Source organism: Enhydra lutris, unplaced genomic scaffold (genome assembly GCF_002288905.1).
Source record: "Enhydra lutris kenyoni isolate GAN:26980312 unplaced genomic scaffold, ASM228890v2 scaffoldscaffold28, whole genome shotgun sequence".
Taxonomy (NCBI): Eukaryota; Metazoa; Chordata; class Mammalia; order Carnivora; family Mustelidae; genus Enhydra; species Enhydra lutris.
The window spans coordinates 19741843-19760167 of record NW_019154112.1 but is presented as its reverse complement, the minus strand read 5'-3'; the positions used below and the strand labels follow the sequence as shown (position 1 = coordinate 19760167).

The following is an 18325-nucleotide window of genomic DNA, read 5'->3' as shown; positions in this document are numbered from 1 at the left end:
TCAGTAATTAATGTTTCATTATTTTATCTTATTCAGTAACTATCATTTAACTTAGCAAAGCTCTAAATTTTGAAGTAACTGAAAAGATTTAGGGAAAGTATTCAAGTAGACATACCATTAAACATAATTATTGCTGAAAAGTTTATCTGTAAGCTCTTACCCCATTTAATCTCTCTCTAAATCATTTGTTTTTTGTTTTTTAAAGATGATTTATTTATTTATTTGACAGAAAAAGAGAGAGAGAAACAGAGAGAGGGAACACAAGCTGGGGGAGTGGGAGAGGGAGAAGCAGACTCCCCGCTGAGCAGGGAGCCTGATGTTTGGTTCGATCCCAAAACTGGGATCACGACCTAAGCCGAAGCCAGACACTTAACTGACTGAGCCACCCAGGCACCCCTATTTCTGGCAGTATTGAACAACTCTATGAATTCATGACATGTCCCCAAAGAGGGTACAAAGGATACAACCCTTCCAAGATCCAGACCCATTCCCAAAGATAGTGAAAAGAAAGAAAGACTTTGACAGATCCTCTCAGAGCTTGGAAATGCTGGGCCCTAACTGCAAATGGAGTGCAACCATCATCTCTGTCTCACCATATTTTGGGGACCCCTAAACTAACTTGCTAACAAGTCCTCAGGACACGTAATGAGACATACAATAAGGCAGTAGTTGTCTGTGAGAGAGAAAGGATCAATAACCACTGGGTCCACATATAGTTAATTTTTCTATTTTTGTTTTTTAACTTTCATATTAGCTTTATAAAGAGGTAATCAACTATGTTTACTGTGTTTGCTTTTACCAGTGAGATTTTTCTTTTCTTTCATAAGTTTCTTCTACTAATGGACTTTTCCTTTTCTGCTCAAAGAAGTCCCTTTAACATTTCTTGTAAGGCTGATTTCATGGTGATGAACTCCTTTAATTTTTTTCTGGAAAATTCTTTTTCCAGTTAAGTTAAATTAAGCTAAGTTAAGTTAAGCTAAGTCCAGCTAAGTTAAGTTAAATGATAGTTTCTTCTATTTCAATTTTGAAACATAACCTTGCCAAGTAGCATATTCTTCATTATAGTTTTTTTTTCTTTTTCCTTTTAGCACTTTGAATATATCATGCTACCCTTTTCTGGCCTGTAAAGTTTCTGCTGAAAAATCATTACATAGTCTTATGGGGGAGTTTTCTGATATATAACTAGTTCCTCTTCTCTTGCTGCATTCAAAACTCTCTTTGTCATTAATTTTTGACATTTTAATAATTATGTATCTTGATGTTCATCTTGCTTGGGGCTTTCTGTGCTCCTGGACCTGGATATTTGTTTCCTTCTCGAGGTTAGGGAAGTTTTCAGCTGTTATTTCTTCAAATAAATATTCTGTTCCTTTTTTTCCCTTCTATTTTGGACCTCTATATGGACCTCTATATGAATGTTAGTACCCTTGTCCCAGAGTCCCTGAAATTATCCTTTTTTTTTTTTTTAAAGATTTTATTTATTTATTTGACAGAGATCACAAGTAGGCAGAGAGGCAGGCAGAGAGAGAGAGACGAGGAAGCAGGTTCCCTGCCGAGCAGAGAGCCCCATGTGGGACTCGATCCCAGGACCCTGAGATCATGACCGGAGCTGAAGGCAGAGGCTTAACCCACTGAGCCACCCAGGCGCCCCTATTCTTCTTCTTATTATTTTTTTAAATATTTTATCCTTTTGCTGTTCAGCTCGGGTGATTTCTACTACCCTTTTTAAGGTTGCTGATCTGTTCTGCATCCTGAAATCTTCCGTTGAATCACTCTGCTCTGCTTTTCATTTCAGTTACTCTATTCTTCAGCTCTGATTTTTTTTTCTTTTTTTGCTGAAGCTGTCACTGTGTTCATCCATTATTGGGTTCAGCGAGCATCTTTACCACCGTTACTTTGTACTCTTTATCAGGTGGATTGCTTAGCTCCCTTTTTAATGTTCTTTTTTAAGGTTTTATCTTGTTCTTTTGTTTGGAACCTATTCTTCTGTCTCCTCTGTGTTTCTAGGTATTAGGTAGATGAGCTTCATCTCCCATTCCTGAAGGCATAGTCTTATGTAGAAGGTGTCCTTTGGGGCCCATAAGCACAGTCACCCCAGTCACCAGCAGCATGCACATCAGGTGTATGCACTGCATGGGCTGCAGGCACACTGATGGGTGTGGCTGCCACCTGTGGCAGGAACTGCTTCCAGGCTGACACCACCCCCTCCCTGGCTGTGATGGGCTGGGAGCTACTATACTGGTGCATCTGTTGGGGTGGGCAGGTTGGCTGGGCAGGTTTACAGGGTAATGCTGGGCCTGGGTCAGCAGAGCTGGCAGCATTGATCAGAGTACCAGAAACAGTACTCAGCACTTGTAATCCCAGATAAAGCTTCTATAGATTTCTTCACTTCTGACACATGTCCAAAATTAGTCAGTAAATCTTCACATATGCCAAAGTGCTTTTTGGATGGCTGCCTCTGTGCTGGGTTGTGGGGTTAGTGAGTTTGTGTGCACACTTTTATTTTCCTATAACCCCCTGACTCTTCCAGAGTTAAGTCCCACCGATTTTCAAAACCTGAAGTTATGGGGGCTTATCGTTCCAGTGCTGGTCCCCAGGGCCTGATTGACCAGTATGGGGCTTTGAACCACCCCTCACTCCTCAGGGACCTCTGCATTTGTGGTGTCTGTCCCACTTGTGTGTTGCTGCACCAAGTGTGTAGGTCCCGACGAGACTGCACCTCTGCCTCCCCTAACCATCTTAATGAGGCTTTTTCTTATATCTTCAGTTGTGGAAGAACTGTTGTGCTATTCATCAGGTTGTTTTCAGAGAGAGAGTTAGTTGTTCTATATGTAGTTGCAGTTTTGGTGTGTTTGTGGGTTGAGGTAAGCTCAGTATCTTCCTGCTCCACCATGTTGATCCAAGAATCTCTGTGATGACTGTTGAGCACTTGAAGTGTGGCTGGTCCAAATTGAGATATGCTGAAGGCAGTAGTCTATTGGTAAACCAGCTCTTGAGGCGGGTGGGAAGCCTTGATTTATGTCATTTGCTGATTTCTGTTAATGTAAGTACTCCTGCTGTGGCCAATTTTAAACTACTAAAGTGCTTTAAAATCCTGACTTGCTGTGTGATAATGCACAATCAATTCCTAGAAGCCAATTTGAGTCAGCCCCAGTACATCACTTGTAAGTGTAAAACATGTACCAGGTTTCAAAAATTTAAGTGAAAAAAGAGCACAGTAAAATATGCCAGTAATATTTTTATATTGATTACATGTTGAAATGAAAATAATATTGATTTAAATAAGTTGTCAAAGTAAATTTCATTTGTTTCTTTTTACCTTTCTAATTGTAGCTAGAAAGTTTAAAATTACAGATGTCATTCATTATATTTCTATTGGAGAACACTGCTCCAAATAGTTACATAGAACTATTGAGCACTTGGGACTATTAAATATTAAAGTGATTAGGTTCTGTTTCCACATGATATTTTAATATTTGTTTCTGCAGTTGTTTTCAGCCTATTACACACCAGTATTTACTTTTACATATTGACCCATAAATTAGTTTAGATAAGGGTACTTATTTTTCAAGTTTTTTAATTGAAATGATACATTATTTACAAATATACTTCATATTAATATTTTTGAAACTTTTTTCTCATTTTAATTTTTGGGTTTTTTTTTTTAAGAGAGGAAAGAACTTGTGTTTTAGGAGTTTTCCTCAGCATAACCATTAATAATTATTTTAAAAGCAAATCTAATTGGTGCTTTCAAAAAACTTAATAGTGATATCAAAATAATGAAATATGTAAAAATGTATGCTTTTTTTGGTTTTTGAGAGGTTGGTTAATCTTTCTTTTTCCTAGTACAAGAGTTCTCAAGAAGTTAGTGACCATATTAAATCTAAAACTGTCAAATGTCTTTTAATGAAGAAATCTTTCAAAATGGACAGTTTAAGAGACAGAACTAACACTATGTCAAGAAGATTTTATGGCAAAGATAAACCTCAATGACTGCTTACTCAGTGTTCACATAAATCTGAACTACCTAAAACTCCTATGATTTTCTTAGGTAAGGAGTACTTGTCAATAGGTAGTATTTACTCTACCCATTACTTTATGAACAGTAACTACTCTTAAGAGCAGCTTTTCTGTGTATTTCATCTCTAGGAACATCTCTTCTCATTTATGAGAACAGGACTTAGATTGTTGCACTTAGCTTTGCTTTTCTTATAGTTGAAAATGCATATATTGTTCTTGGTAGATCTTACAACTGCATTACGGAAAAGTTGGAAGTTGAATATTAGAGTTGGTGTCTGGAGAATGTGGTTATATTTTTGGCTTTATAAAAATCACTGAATATCTTTCTCTGTATATCCTTCCCTTTTTTATAGATTGAAAATAAATGGTCATTTGAAGATTACTTTCATTCATGACATTTCAAAGAAAAAACTCTTTGAAAGTCAAATAACATTTGCCATTGTTAACCAAACCTACTGAGGTTTACTTTCACTAAAATTGTGTTAAAATATAAAACATAGTTTTTCTTAAAAAGAAATTTAGTACTCTGTTTATAATTTTCTCTTTCTGTAATTATTTTATTGGTTCATTACATGAGCAGTTATATCTACAGAGGTATTTTATATTCTCCCAGAGCCTTCACAACCCTTTTCTTAACGGAAGCAAACTTAAAGTATCCAAAATATTAAATAACTAACCTTACTTCATACAGCAAGTATTACAGATTCTTAGTCTTAGCTTTAAGCCATTTCAGAGTGCTGGGTATTGTTTCCTATCAGTGTACAATGTAGTTCATGTTGGTTTCTGTTTCTGAACTTATTTTATATATATATGTATATACACACATATGTATGTATATTATTTGTAAGTTCTTGCATATATGTAAATTTATATGTATTTCTCTATTAATCCTCTAGTCCTTGGAAAAGTGACTAGAAAATCTTCAAGTGACAGATTTTATTTTCTGTTTCAATAGCTGATACAATATATTTCTTTTTATAAGTAAGATATTTGAAAATAACTACTAAATTAGTACAGATATTTTCATCGTTTCCATAAAGATCATAGGACATAGAGATTCTGAACTGGCTTTCAATTATATTAGGCAAAAAAAAAATAGAATACTTAAAGCACAGTTTTAATTAGTAAGTAAATCATGGGATTGATGTTTAGCAAGACTTTTCTGTCTGTTAAGCAGGCTTTACATATGTGTTCTTACTTCTCCCTTCTTCCCTTTCCTCTTTCTTCTCTTTTCCTTCCTCCCCTTATTCCAAGCTCACTTAGTTGTTGATGTTAACCCTTAAAGCTTAAATCCTTTAATCTAAATGTTGGTTTTAAATTGCACTAAGGAATTCAATATTTTGGGTGGCATTTTAAGTTGTTTCTCGAGAATGCTTTTTTAGGTACCTATTATTAATGATTCAAAACTTTATTCAAATATAGTAAGTTAAAAGACAATGAGAAATTTTCAATATTAGCATTTCTATATTGTGGGGAAAGACATGATAGGAGGTAATGTAATATGATTATCAAATTTGAGTGTCATACAACTTCCAGAAAGCCTCACTTCTATTTAGTAGTTGGCTGATTTGTGAGAATATTTCAGGATTTATGAATTGTGGCATAGTACATTTTCCATCTGAGGAGGTTCACATTTTAATGAGATTCTCTATGGCTTCTCAAAGATCTAAAAAAAAGCTATCAGCATTCTTTTCTCTAACGTGTTTGCATATATACATGAAGAGATTTAGAGAGCTTTTAAGTAAAATAACTAGAACAATATCTGTTACATAGTAGCTTATTGTCATTATCATTATTCACGTTTTTCCCCCATCCCTCTCCCTGCAAAAACTAACTGGACTATGTCACAGATTTGGTTCACTGTGGTGATTTGTGTGCAAGACGTTCATTGGGGAGTGATCTCAGGATCAGTATCTGTCAGGGAGCGAAGAAGGCAAGATTGGGCAGAAGGAGAAGTTGGTCTGTAGCTGATCCCTCAGGGAGCTCTAAAGCTGGGATGACCCTGCAGAATTGTCCCTAATTGGAGCAAGGGCTCATAAGCCTTTATACCACTGCATCAGCCAGTCATTGGGTCAGGCTGCTGTCCAGAAGGGAATGGCATCTTGAGCAAAATGGCTTTCTTCAGCTGAGGGGGACTTCTGCTGCAAGCTTTCAGTCGTCAGCCCTTTCTGCCCTGGAGAAATCTGTGTCCTTGTTCTGAGGAGGGTGGATGGAGACAGCATACCGCTGAGTCTACTATACAGTTTCCAGGGAATGTGGATGGATCTAGATGTTCAAGCCAGAAATCAGGAAAATATTCAAGATTCCTTCCAGGTTTTGAGTGTTCTTAAATCTGTTCTTTCGTTCTTTTCCTTTTCTTCCATTACCTAGGATGTCAGGTCACTTAAATTCCTAATTTTCAGTTCCTCTTCCCCCAAAAGTCCTTCACACTATGCCAAAATGATCTTTCTAATATAGTTTAATTTCTGCCCATCCTCAAACACCTTGCAGTCAAATTTCAGTGCTTCCTTTGCGTGTTATTCCCTGTGTCTGGGTTGTCTTACCCCTTACTTTATCTTGATCATTCTTTCTCATTTATTATAATTTCACTCGGTTAGGTCGTCCCCTGGAAGCTTGAGCATTTTTCCTCCCTTTCCCCTCTGTAACATCCTGTTTGTTTTCTTGTCTGTCCTCCCTTCTAGACTCATTGTGGTTTTATCTTTCCTGAAGTCAGAAATGCTATCTTTCATCTAAATAAAACCAGCCCCTGACCACAGTGCCTAGATCATTATAGAAGCTTAATGAATGTGGGCTGAATGATAAGCAAATGAATGAATGACTCGATAAGTTCATGGTGTGAAAGCTTATCTGAGTGGTGTTAGCAGAGGCTACTCTGTTTGCATGTGTTAGTGTTTGCCTGCATGTGTGGGACTATATATAGCAATGGCAGATTTCTACATTTGGATTCAAGTTAATGTGATCGATTATTTTCATTCTCTTTTCCAAAGAGTCTTCAGATATGACTGGAGAAACCTCTCAAGCTCTGTTAATACCTTGTGGAAGAACTAAATTAGTAGTTTTTTTTTTTTTCTAAGGTACCAAACCCCATCCCCCCAAAGAAAGGAAAAAAAGGAAGGAAGGAAGGAAGGAAAAGAAAAAATAAAAGGCAACTAATTGAAAAGGTTCTGTAAAAGTCACTAAGACTGATTTAAATTAAAGTTAAGTGTAAGGTTTTATAGGCAAGATAAATGACACCAGGCGAGGTAGGCACAAGGCAGGATTTATTAAAGGGGCCCTCAGGCGAGGTTCCGAGACTCTGGAGAGGAGAAGAGAGGAGAGTTGGGGAAGTCGCACGGTGGGGGGAGGGGGGGAGGTCGAGTGGGTCTTTTATCTGGGTTAAGACAGGGAATAGGTTCACAGCCATATATAAGGTATGGTATTCGGGGATTGGAGGGTTGGGGGAATCTTGATGTTCCGGTTTCTTGCATAGGTATCGGGTTACTTGTGGAGACGTGACCTGGGCATACATCCTTATGGTGGGAGAGTCAAGGGTTAGGAAGGGTGGGGGCCTGGAAGATGGCGGCCCAGCGGTCATTTCTCTTGTTTCTCCTGCATTCCCTGAGCCGCTGACCCAACAGTAAGTTGCTTTGGTGAGGAAAGACATTTTATTATCCAATAAACATTTACTGAGCACTTGACATGTCACTGAGTTTTCAGTATGTTCAAATCTGGAAATAGAATGATTTAAGAAACTGTTATAGACTTTTAGTCTAGTGGAGGCAAAAGGTATAATTCACTGTAATAAAGTGTGATAAGTGCTTTAATAAAAATACATTTAAAGTGCTAGCTATAGACTCAGAGGGCCAAGAACTGCTGAGGGAGAGGCGTGACCTCAGGGAATGCTTCCTGTAGGAAGTGATCATTGAATTGTGTTTGAGAGTTGAGTAGGCATTTCCCCAGTGGAGGGAAGCAAGGCTTATGAGGCAAAGGGAATGGCATTCATTCAACAGTAACAAATAACAAGGTGAGGACTATATTCCAGTTACTATTCAAGGCACAAGTCCTCTGCCTTTATGGAACAGATATTCTAGCCAGAGACAGACAGTGAACAAATGAGGTGTGGTCAGAGGAAACTAAACAAGACAAGGAACTAGGATAAGACTTAGGAGAAGCATGTGTGGAAAGGTTGTTGGGTGTGTTTTGAGGAACCCTAATCCTAGGAGAGGTATGGGAACAGGTCCTGGAGACAGATTAATTTGAGAAATGCCACCCTGATAAGCCCTGCTTTAAAGAAACTTAGATAATCCTAGATTAAATAAAACTAAAAAATGGATTAGATGAGAAAAACTTCTGAGTCAGTAGAATTTTGCTAAAATTCCAAAGAATACACTGTGGGAGAACCTGAACTAAAACGTAAGGACCCCAGTGGCCAGGCAGGGCAGGAGAGGGGCCCAGTGAGGGCAACTAGGGGCCTACGAGGCGTTTTGGACAATGTGAGCCATTTTCAGCTGGGAGCTGGCCATGTCAGGATTATATTTGATTTTAGAAAAGTTACTATGGTGGCAGTTTGGAAACTGTCTTTTTTGGAAGAGTGAAGAAAAGATAAGTCAAGAAGCTTTGCAATAAAAAAGAGAATGATTAGGGCCTGAACAATGAGGAGGAAAAAGTATGTTTTTAGAGACATTTGGAGGTAGAATTGATTCAGTCAGATAACTGTGTTGATAGAAAATGAAGAGTGAGTCAGAAAAATTCTTGGCGTGTAGTGTTTTAAATGAATGAAAGTACATCTTCAAGAGAGGGAAACTTGCCCCTGATCTGCCAGGAACTGAAGGTCACAGCAAAGTTGTAAGTTGGCGGCTAGCTAAGCTATGCTGAGTGTGTGAGAAATAGGAGCAAAGTAATATGTTCAAAAGTGTTCCAGACTCTGCCTCTCTGCCATGTTTTCTCTTTCACCTTTGAAATAAAGGACGGTTAGAAATGAAGTGGAAAAATACCAGCCTGCTGACTTTTGAAAGGTTGAGCTTTTTAGGAAGAAACAAGGTCATTATCAGTTTTAAATAAAACAGAATATGACCTTGAATTAGAGACAGATTAAGTGCATATCTAATTGGTGAGTGCAGCACACCTAGCCTTACAGCGCTTTGAAGCCAAGGACAGGCAGGTGGCTGCGTTCTGCTGCCAGAGAATCATCTGGACCTCGTTGGCAGGCAATGAGCAAAAGGCACAGAGGAAGCTGCAGATGGCAGGGTATAGTGGAGAACATTAGGAAGAGAGAAGGAAGTGAGACACAGTTCTAAAATGTCATCTATATTTCTGTCTAACATGTGTGTGGGAGTATAGATTTCCCATCGGTATTTTGTATATCATAGTTGTCAACTTGCTATGATCTATTGCCAATCAAATAAAAATATCAGCGAATTTGCTCCTTCTTCCTCTACTGCAGGGGTATCTTGGTTAACCGCTTTACTAAAATTCAAAACTGAAATAGTTATTTGCCTTGAGGATAAAGTAGTAGATAAAGTGTAATTAATGCTTTTACCTAACTTAGCAAATACAGTTATGAAGTTTTCTTGTAAAGATGACAGAGTATATTGCTTTAAAAAAAAAAAAGATCTAATATTCTTCATGGTGGACTTTAGTTAGCCGATAAAAAATAATTCAAATATAGAGAGAGCAAAGTAAAGTATATTAGTTACCAAAATATAATAATTTGATATCACTACTCCTCTTAATTTTTTCTTAGCTTTTTGATTACTGATGAATTATAGTAGAACAATAAATGGATTGTTACGTTTGACATTTTGTACTTCAGTCTGGAAATATTGGCATTAAAAATTAAAAAAATTCAAATTGCTGTTTGAGGAGCAGTCTTAAGTCTTCATAGTAATTTTTTCTTTAAGTAATTTTGTATTTTCAAATAAGCCTTAATTTATATGATTATTCAAATTGTTTGGTTATATTTTTCTGAAGCAGAATTAGACTTCTAACCTAGGCATCAGAATGGACACTTACTTTGGTTCATATCAGAGGAAATTGTGGTCTGCTCTGGTCTTCCAGACTGGAATATGAAACCCCTTTTGAGAGCTGTGAATTACACTTTGATATTTACAGACCACGTAACTCGTAAGCTGTGGACCCCATTTCATTTAACTTCACCCCTCTGACTTTCCTTCTACCTGGCCCTTTCCTTTTCCTGTTTGTTTCTTTTTGTCTTCTTACATTTCTCCCTCTTGATGAGTTTCCTTCCCCTGTTTTACTTCTGACTTTCTCTCTGGTCAGTCCCTGCCTGCTCAACTCCAGCCTTGGGAAGCCATCCGTTTAAGAGGAGCAAAGGCCAATTTAGAAGGATGGAGGCTTGACCCTTCAGATGCTATCTGGCAAGACGAATGCTGCCAAAAAGTAGGGTTGCCTAACTACATATTCATTTTGACTTCCCTACAGAATTTTATTTTCTTTAAAAAATTTTAATGTCGGGGCATCTAGGTGGCTCAGTCAGTTGAGCATCCAACTCTTGATTTTGGCTCAGGTCATGATCTCAGGGTCATGAGATCCAGCCCTGCATTGGGCTCTGTGTTTGATGTGGAGTCTGCTTGTTCCTTCCCTCTGCTCCCCCCTCCCAGCTCTCTCTCTCTCTTTCTCTCTTTACTTTCTTTTACTTCTCTCTCTCAAGTAAAATCTTTAAAAATTTGTTAATGTCACATTAAATAAGATTCCAACACAAAAAATATATAAACAAGCACCTCATGAACTAACTCCCCATGGTCTCCCCCTCCCCAAAGCATTTTTTTTTTTTTTAAAGATTTTATTTATTTATTTGAGAGAGAGACAGTGAGAGAGAGCATGAGTGAGGAGAAGGTCAGAGAGAGAAGCAGACTCCCCGTGGAGCTGGGAGCCCGATGCGGGACTCGATCCCGGGACTCCAGGATCATGACCTGAGCCGAAGGCAGTCGTCCAACCAACTGAGCCACCCAGGCGTCCCCCCAAAGCATATTTTTAATAAGCAAACAAGAGCAAGTTTAGGGAGATAAGTTCAGAATTTTACACATTACAAAATACTACCACAGCTACTATTCGTTCTTGAAAACAGCAAAGAAAAATTTTGGTTTCAAAGAAAAGCACACCACTTTTGATTAAACCCTAAATCTTTCTCAGGTTCCTAGTTGTCTGGCTACAAGTCAAGCATATATGTCCACTGGCCTTGAACATGTGCTCTTCTGTTAAAACTTCCTTAACAAAGATAACTTGAATTATGACTACACACAAAATTTAAATTCTAAATGAACCCAACCATTGCTAAGAAACTGAGTTTCACAGAATAAGGATGGGTTAGTAGCAGAGTCATCTTGTGTATGAACCGTCACTGCTTAACTGTCTCTGTTCAGTCTTAGTGACTTAGCAGGGAGCACTTTCACCATCTGTCCATTAACACACAAGTGGTCCATCCACCTTTGGAAAAGTAGAGTCTTTTCGAGGATATAAAAAACATATTGTGAGAATTTAGCTCCTGATCCCTAATTCTTTTCTACCTCAGGTATCTTTCTTGGATTTTGGTGTTTCTTTGCCAAGTTTCTATTTTTCCTCTATTTTGCAAACTTTGGTGCATTGCTGATACCTTAATTCTCTTTTCTCTTGATTTTTAGCTTTGTGTTTTCCTGCGTGGGAGTTGTCCAGCCCATCGACAAATGATACCAGCACCATCCTCAACATACCTAAGACTATCTTAGTATAGCGTTTGCTCATGAGGATAATATCAGAAAAACTTAAGAAAACTAGGTGCAGAAAAAGTCCCAAGTTGCACTTCATGTGCATATGGTAGAACATCAGAATCACTTGCTGAGTATTTTGAAATCCTCAGAGTGGGTGTGCATCTAAGGGGCTGCTGACACTGAGAGACTTCAGGTGTCCTACTCACAGGCTATTGCATAAGAAGCATCAGTTTGTTACTCATTCTGTTTAATGACTATTAAGTGGTATTTTTGACATTCTACACTTATTTTACATGATAGTTTGTTGTTTACATATTGCATTTTACTGAGGTTTTAAGCTACTTAGTTTTATTTAAGAAATCAGTTGGAGAGGGGAGGGGTTGAGTGACAGGTAATGAATTACTCTAAAACATCAGGGAATAGGTTCCTGTTAAGCATTTTTGTGTAGAACAGCTGTTTTTCAAAAACAGTTACAGCCCATAAGTGGGCAGTATGACCATTTCTAACCACTACTCTTATCACCCTGGCCTAACCCAGCATCTGTTGACTGGAATCTTGTAAAGAACTCCCTGTTTGTATCCCTGCTCCCTCTAGTTTGTTCCCAGCATAGTGGGGACAGAATAATCCTGTTACGTTAGCAATGTTAGGTCATGTCCCTCCTGTGTTATATTGCAGTAGCACCACATTTTACTCAGCGAAAAAGGCAGACTTCATCCACTGTTCCACAAGATCTTTCTCTTTCTTCTTTTTTTTTCTTTTCTTGTATCTCTGTAATCTAGATCATAATGTGAAATTCAAGTACATATGTTTATTAGTTATTGGATTTTTGAGTTACGGTCCATATATTCCTCTTAAGGAAAAAAAATCATAAATTGCATGGGATTTTTAAATTCTTCTCACAGTAAATGGCACTCACTAGATAAATACCCCTATTTAAGAGGATATATTTCTTTATCTCTGAAATGAGGGTAATACCCACCAAGTAATACCTAATTTCCTCAAAGCAATCTTTCCCTTGGGTTTTCCTTATTTATTTATTGTCTCCACATCTCTGTTACTTGGTTTTCTTCTTCCTTCCCTTCTTTCCTTTCCTTAGGCCTAAATCTGTCTTTGAGTAGCTTTTCCAGCCAATGAAAAGCACTCTGTTATCTTATTTTTCCCCCCATTATACCATTACATATGTGTAGAAACTTTCATTTACCTCAAGTATGCTGTAACATAATCAGTAATGTTATTTAAGGATAGATGATGGCTGAATTATTTATGGATTTGCAAGAAATTTCTAAATAAAAACTCATCCTAGAAAGATAAAGCAAAAAGGAAAAGGAAAATGAAATGATTTTGGTTAAGGAAGAGCCTTCCCTGGGAGTAGAGCAGGGGGGATTGATCTGTGATTAATCTAAATTTAATTTTGATGGAACTAAAATTTCAAAATACATAAGCTTTTCTTACATTCTGTGGCCTATATATCAGTTTTCCTTGATATCTTTTTATAAATGTGTATGTCACCCAACTAGATATTTTTATTTTTAAATATTTATTTATTTTAAGTAGGCTCCATGCCCAACATGAGGCTTGAACTCATGACCCTGAGATCAAGAGTGGCATGCTCTACTGACTGAGCCAGCCAGTCACCCCCAATTAGATATTTTTAATATCTAATTTCTTATAAGTATTGACTTTATGCCGTGTTTCCCAAACATGTATATTATAATGTATGTATATAATGTTACCTATTTACTTTGCAAGGAACATATTTAAATATATGTGTATAGGGGCGCCTGGGTGGCTCAGTGGGTTAAGCCGCTGCCTTCGGCTCAGGTCATGATCTCAGGGTCCTGGGATCGAGCCCCGCATTGGGCTCTCTGCTCAGCAGGGAGCCTGCTTCCTCCTCTCTCTCTACCTGCCTCTCTGCCTGCTTGTGATCTCTCTCTGTCAAATAAATAAATAAAATCTTTAAAAATATATATATATATGTGTATAAATTCATATATATTTAAATATATATCTCTCAAGAATATGTGTATGCATAGAATATGATGTTGGATTTATTTTGTTTTTAATAAAAGAGCTTTATTATGTACCACACAATTGAGCTTTTTGTTTATTTCTGTGAATTCATTTTCTCTTCAGGTCATTTATGATAACATTTAAACCATTAAAGGTTGAAGTCTTTGCTTCTCCAAAATTGAAATTCACAGATATTCTTTCATGGTATCATTGATGTTTGCAAATAATCAATTGCAAGTTTATCTCAACACAATTTTAATATCAATGTGTAGAATTACTTTGAAAACTTTGTGGCTTTCTTCATTTTTAAAAATTTATAGCTATTCATTTTAAATGGATTTATTTTTCATTTCTGCTCTAATAATTCAAGAAAAACAAACAGGTCAAATAGGCAGGATCCTGGATACTGGTGATTGGTTGGCATTTACATAGATCTTTCATATAGGATTTAATAAAAGGTGACCTGAAGTTCAGAAATGTAATCTATAAGACAATCAGAGAAAAACAGTTCTTTTAAGCACATTCTTTGAGGATTGTATGATGCCTACTCCATAACTGTAATAATTTTGTGTATCTGTCAAAACATGTCAGCTATATTCAATAATGGGGATAGCAGAAATTTAAGGCTTCATGTACATTTCTTGTTGTCACAGGAAGGTCAGCCCTTTAAAAAGAGATAGAAATGAATATTTCTCCAAAATTCTATTTTCCTTCATTTTAGGCTATCTCTTAATTCCAGCATTTTACTGTGTTTGATAAACAGGCCAAATATACATTTTATTTATTTGGTGGGGTAGGAGGGTGATGAAACTTTACGAATTTCACTGGCATTGCACTTGGCTGATAAGAACGGGAGTTTGTCCCGCTCCAAAGAGATTACATGAAGTAGAATTGGAAAACAAATTGTATTTACAAAAGATAGGATGATGTTCCTAATAGGTGTTCAGAATAGACTATTCACTCTCATATTCTGCTGAGCTTTACTAGAAATAACTTCATTTCAAAAAAAGAACAAATCTGATTGAAGGTAAAAGCCTTCCCTCTCCAAAGATACTTTCCAAAGGGCTTACATTAAATTTTCCTGATGGGTACACAGCTGTATTTTAGGTCATATCTGTATAAACTGGTAATGTGGAAAATAAAAATCTAAATAGTACACTTGATTGCTTCATGCACCAGTCATTTAGATTACTGAATTTATATCTATAATTTTGGAAGGGATGTTGCAGTGTGATGTTCTGACAATAACTGTCAAAGTCCTATTACTGGGATCTGTTTTCATCTTGTTGTCAAGGTAAAGTTATCGAAATTCACAGTTGGTAGGTCAGAAAGATCACTGACTATCTCTTGTCATCTGTGGTTTAATGCTGACCTAAACAGCGACTGTGTAATGTCAGAATTATCACAGTGTCTGGGCTGCAGAAGTACAACATGCCCCGTGATTGAATGCACTTCCTGTCTGGAATATAGGTTCTGAAAACGCCCACAGCCACAAACTAGAGTGGTTTAGAGACTTCGTTTTTAATTTTGCTTTCTCTTTTTCCCATGCATTTTAGATCTTGGATTTAGTAAAAGGGACACATTACCAAGTGGCCTGTCAGAAGTACTTCGAGATGATACATAACGTAAGTCCATTTTTAAACTTTACGTCCTAATTCTTTGTTTTTTGTTTTGTTTTGTTTTTGTTTGTTTGTTTTTGTTACTCCATGTTTCATTCAGGGATTTTAGTTGTAGCATAGAAACCACTCCAGCTATTTTCATCAGCAAGGGATTTATTACATGGTATTAGGTAGCTTATAAAATTTATAGACGGACCAGAGAATTAAAACTAGGATACTCCAGAATCAGAAACATTGTAACCAGGAGAAGCTACTCAGCGAGAAAACCTTTACTGCAGCTGCCACCCACCACTTCACATCTAAGGGTGAGACCAAGGGTCAGTAAACTTTCTCAGGAAAGTGCCAGATTGTAAAAATTGTAGAGTTTATTGTCCATATGGTCTCTGTCAAAACTGCTCATCTCTGCTGTTGTAGTCAAAAGCAGCCATAGACAATATATAAATGAACGAGCATCACTGTGTTTCAGTAGAACTTTATTTACAAAAACAGATCGTGGGCCAGATTGAGGCCTAATTAGCAACTCTTGGAATAGATCTAGAATAGTTGCCCCAGGTGCCTAGAAAAACCAGAGGCTTTTGCCATCTTTCTTATAGAAAATCTGATTGTTTTACTTGTGGCTGCCCCCTGCATATTCATTTTGCTTCCCAAATCTCCTGTTTACCTGAACAGCAGAACATTGGTTGTATGTAGGACCCCTAACTGCAAGGGAATCAGGGAAATGTATTTGGTTTTCCTCTTGTGAGCCTCTTTTGACATGCTTCTGTAGTACAGCTGCACCTTGGAGATGTTACGGGTTTGGTTCCAGATCATCCCAGTAAAGTGAGTTGAATGCATTTTGGGGTTTCTCAGTGCACGTAACAGTTATGCTTCCATTATACTGTAGTCTATTAAGTGTGCAATAGCATTATGTCTAGAAAATGTACATACCTTAATTAAAAAATACTTTTTTTTTTAAAGATTTTTTAAAATTTATTTATTTGACAGATCACAAGTAGGCAGAGAGACAGGCAGAGAGAGAGAGAGAGGAGGAAGCAGGCTCCCCATTGAGAAGAGAGTCCGATGCGGGCCTTGATCCCAGGACCCTGGGATCATGACCTGAGCTGAAGGCAGAGGCTTTAACCCACTGAGCCACCCACACACCCCCGAAAATACTTTATTGCTAGAAAATGCTCAACCATCATGTGAGCGTTCAGCAAGTCAGTCTTTTTGCTGGTAGAGGGTCCTCCCTCCAGGTTGATGGCCGCTGACTGATCAGGGTGGTGGTTGCTGAAGTTTGGGAGAGCTGTGGCAATTTTGAAAAATAAGACGTTTGCCACATCGACGGACTCTTCCTTTCATGCATGATTTCTCTGTAGCATGTGATGCTGTTTGATAGCATTGTACCTACAGTAGAAGTTCTTTCAAAATTGGAGTCAGTCCTCTCAAACCCTTCCACTGCTTCCTCAACTAAGTTTTTGTCGTGTTCTAAACCGTTTGTTGTCATTTCAAGAAATTGCTTTCTGTGCTCATCCATAAGAAGCAACTCCTCATTTCTTGAAGTTTACCATGACCTTGCAGCAACTCAGGCACATCTACAGGCTCCACTTCTAGTTCTAGTCCTCTTGCTGTTTCTACATCTGCATTTACTCCCTCCACTAAAGTTTGAGCCCTGTAAGGTCATTGCTGAGGGCTGGAATCATCTTTTCCCAAACTCCTATTAATGTTGGTATTTTGACCTCTTCTCATGAATCTGTTCTTAATGGGATCTAGAATGGTGAATCCTTTCCAGAAGGTTTTTTTTTTTTCTTTTTTAAAGATTTTACTTATTTACTTGATAGAGCAAAGGAGAAAGAGCATAGGTAGAGGGAGAGGGAGAAGCAGGTTCCCTGCTGAGCAGGGAGCCTATCGTAGCGTTTGATCCCAGGACCCTGGGATCATGGCCTGAGCTAAAGGCAGAGGCTTAACTGACTGAGCCACCCAGGTGCCCGTCCAGAAGGTTTTTAATTTACTTTGCTCAGTTCCATCAGAGGAATCATTGTGTATGGCAGCTGTAGCCTTACAAAATGTATTTCTTAAATAATAAAACTTGAAAGTCAAAATGACTCCTTGATCCATGGGCTACAGAATGGATGCTGTGTTAGCAGACATGAAAACAACATTAATCCTGTACATCTCCATCAGAGCTCTTGGGTGGCCGGACACCTTGTCAGTGAGGAGTAAAATGTGTGTGTGTGTGTATACATGTATTTTTTTTTTTAAGTAATCTATACCCAACGTGGGGCTTGAACTCATGACCCCTAAATCAAGAGTTGCATGTTCTACTGACTGAGCCAGCTGGGGGACTGAGGTTCCCATGGTGAGCAGTAATATTTTGAAAGGAATTTTTTTTTTTTTTTTTCTGAGCAGTAGGTGTCAATAATGGGCTTAGAACCTTCAGTCAACCATGTTGTAAACAGATGAGCTGTCATCCAAGCTTTGTTTTTCCATTTATAGAGCACAAGCAAAGTAAATTTAGCATAATTCTCAAGGATTGTTCCTAGGATTTTCAAAATGATAAACAACACTGGCTTCAACCTCAAGCCACCAGCTTCATTAGCCCCTAACAAGGGAGTCAGCCTGTCCTTGGAAGCTTTGAGGCCTAGCACTGACTTCTCCTCTCTAGCTATGAAAGTCCTCCAGTGGCATCTTCTTCGCTACAAGGCTGTTTCATCCACACTGAAAATCTGATGTTTAGTGCAGCACCTTCAGGAATTCTCTCAGCTAGAGCCTCTGGGTAACCTGCTGCAGCTTCTCCATCGGCACCTGCTGCTTCACCTCGTACTTTCATGTTATGGAGATGGCTTCTTTCCTCACACCTCGCGAACCAACCTCTGCCAGCTTCAAACTGTTCTCTACCTTCCTCGCCTGTCTCCGCCTTCAGAGAACTGAAGAGCTAGAGCTTTGTTCTGGATTAGCTTTGGCTTCAGGGATGTGGCTGGTGTGATTTTTTTTTTTTTTTTTTTTTTTTTTTTTTTT

At 37.9% G+C, this 18325-nt stretch overlaps 1 protein-coding gene across 2 annotated transcripts in view; it reads left to right on the top strand.

Annotated features, from left to right (window-relative positions):
- Positions 1-18325, top strand: part of LOC111152363 (DNA primase subunit 2) — a 330198-nt gene that overhangs the window by 302227 nt on the left and 9646 nt on the right. For both annotated transcript variants that reach the window (XM_022510876.1, XM_022510877.1), the window contains exon 13: positions 15269-15337. In XM_022510876.1, coding sequence (XP_022366584.1) covers positions 15269-15337 — 69 coding nt within the window. The remainder of the gene's footprint in view (positions 1-15268; positions 15338-18325) is intronic.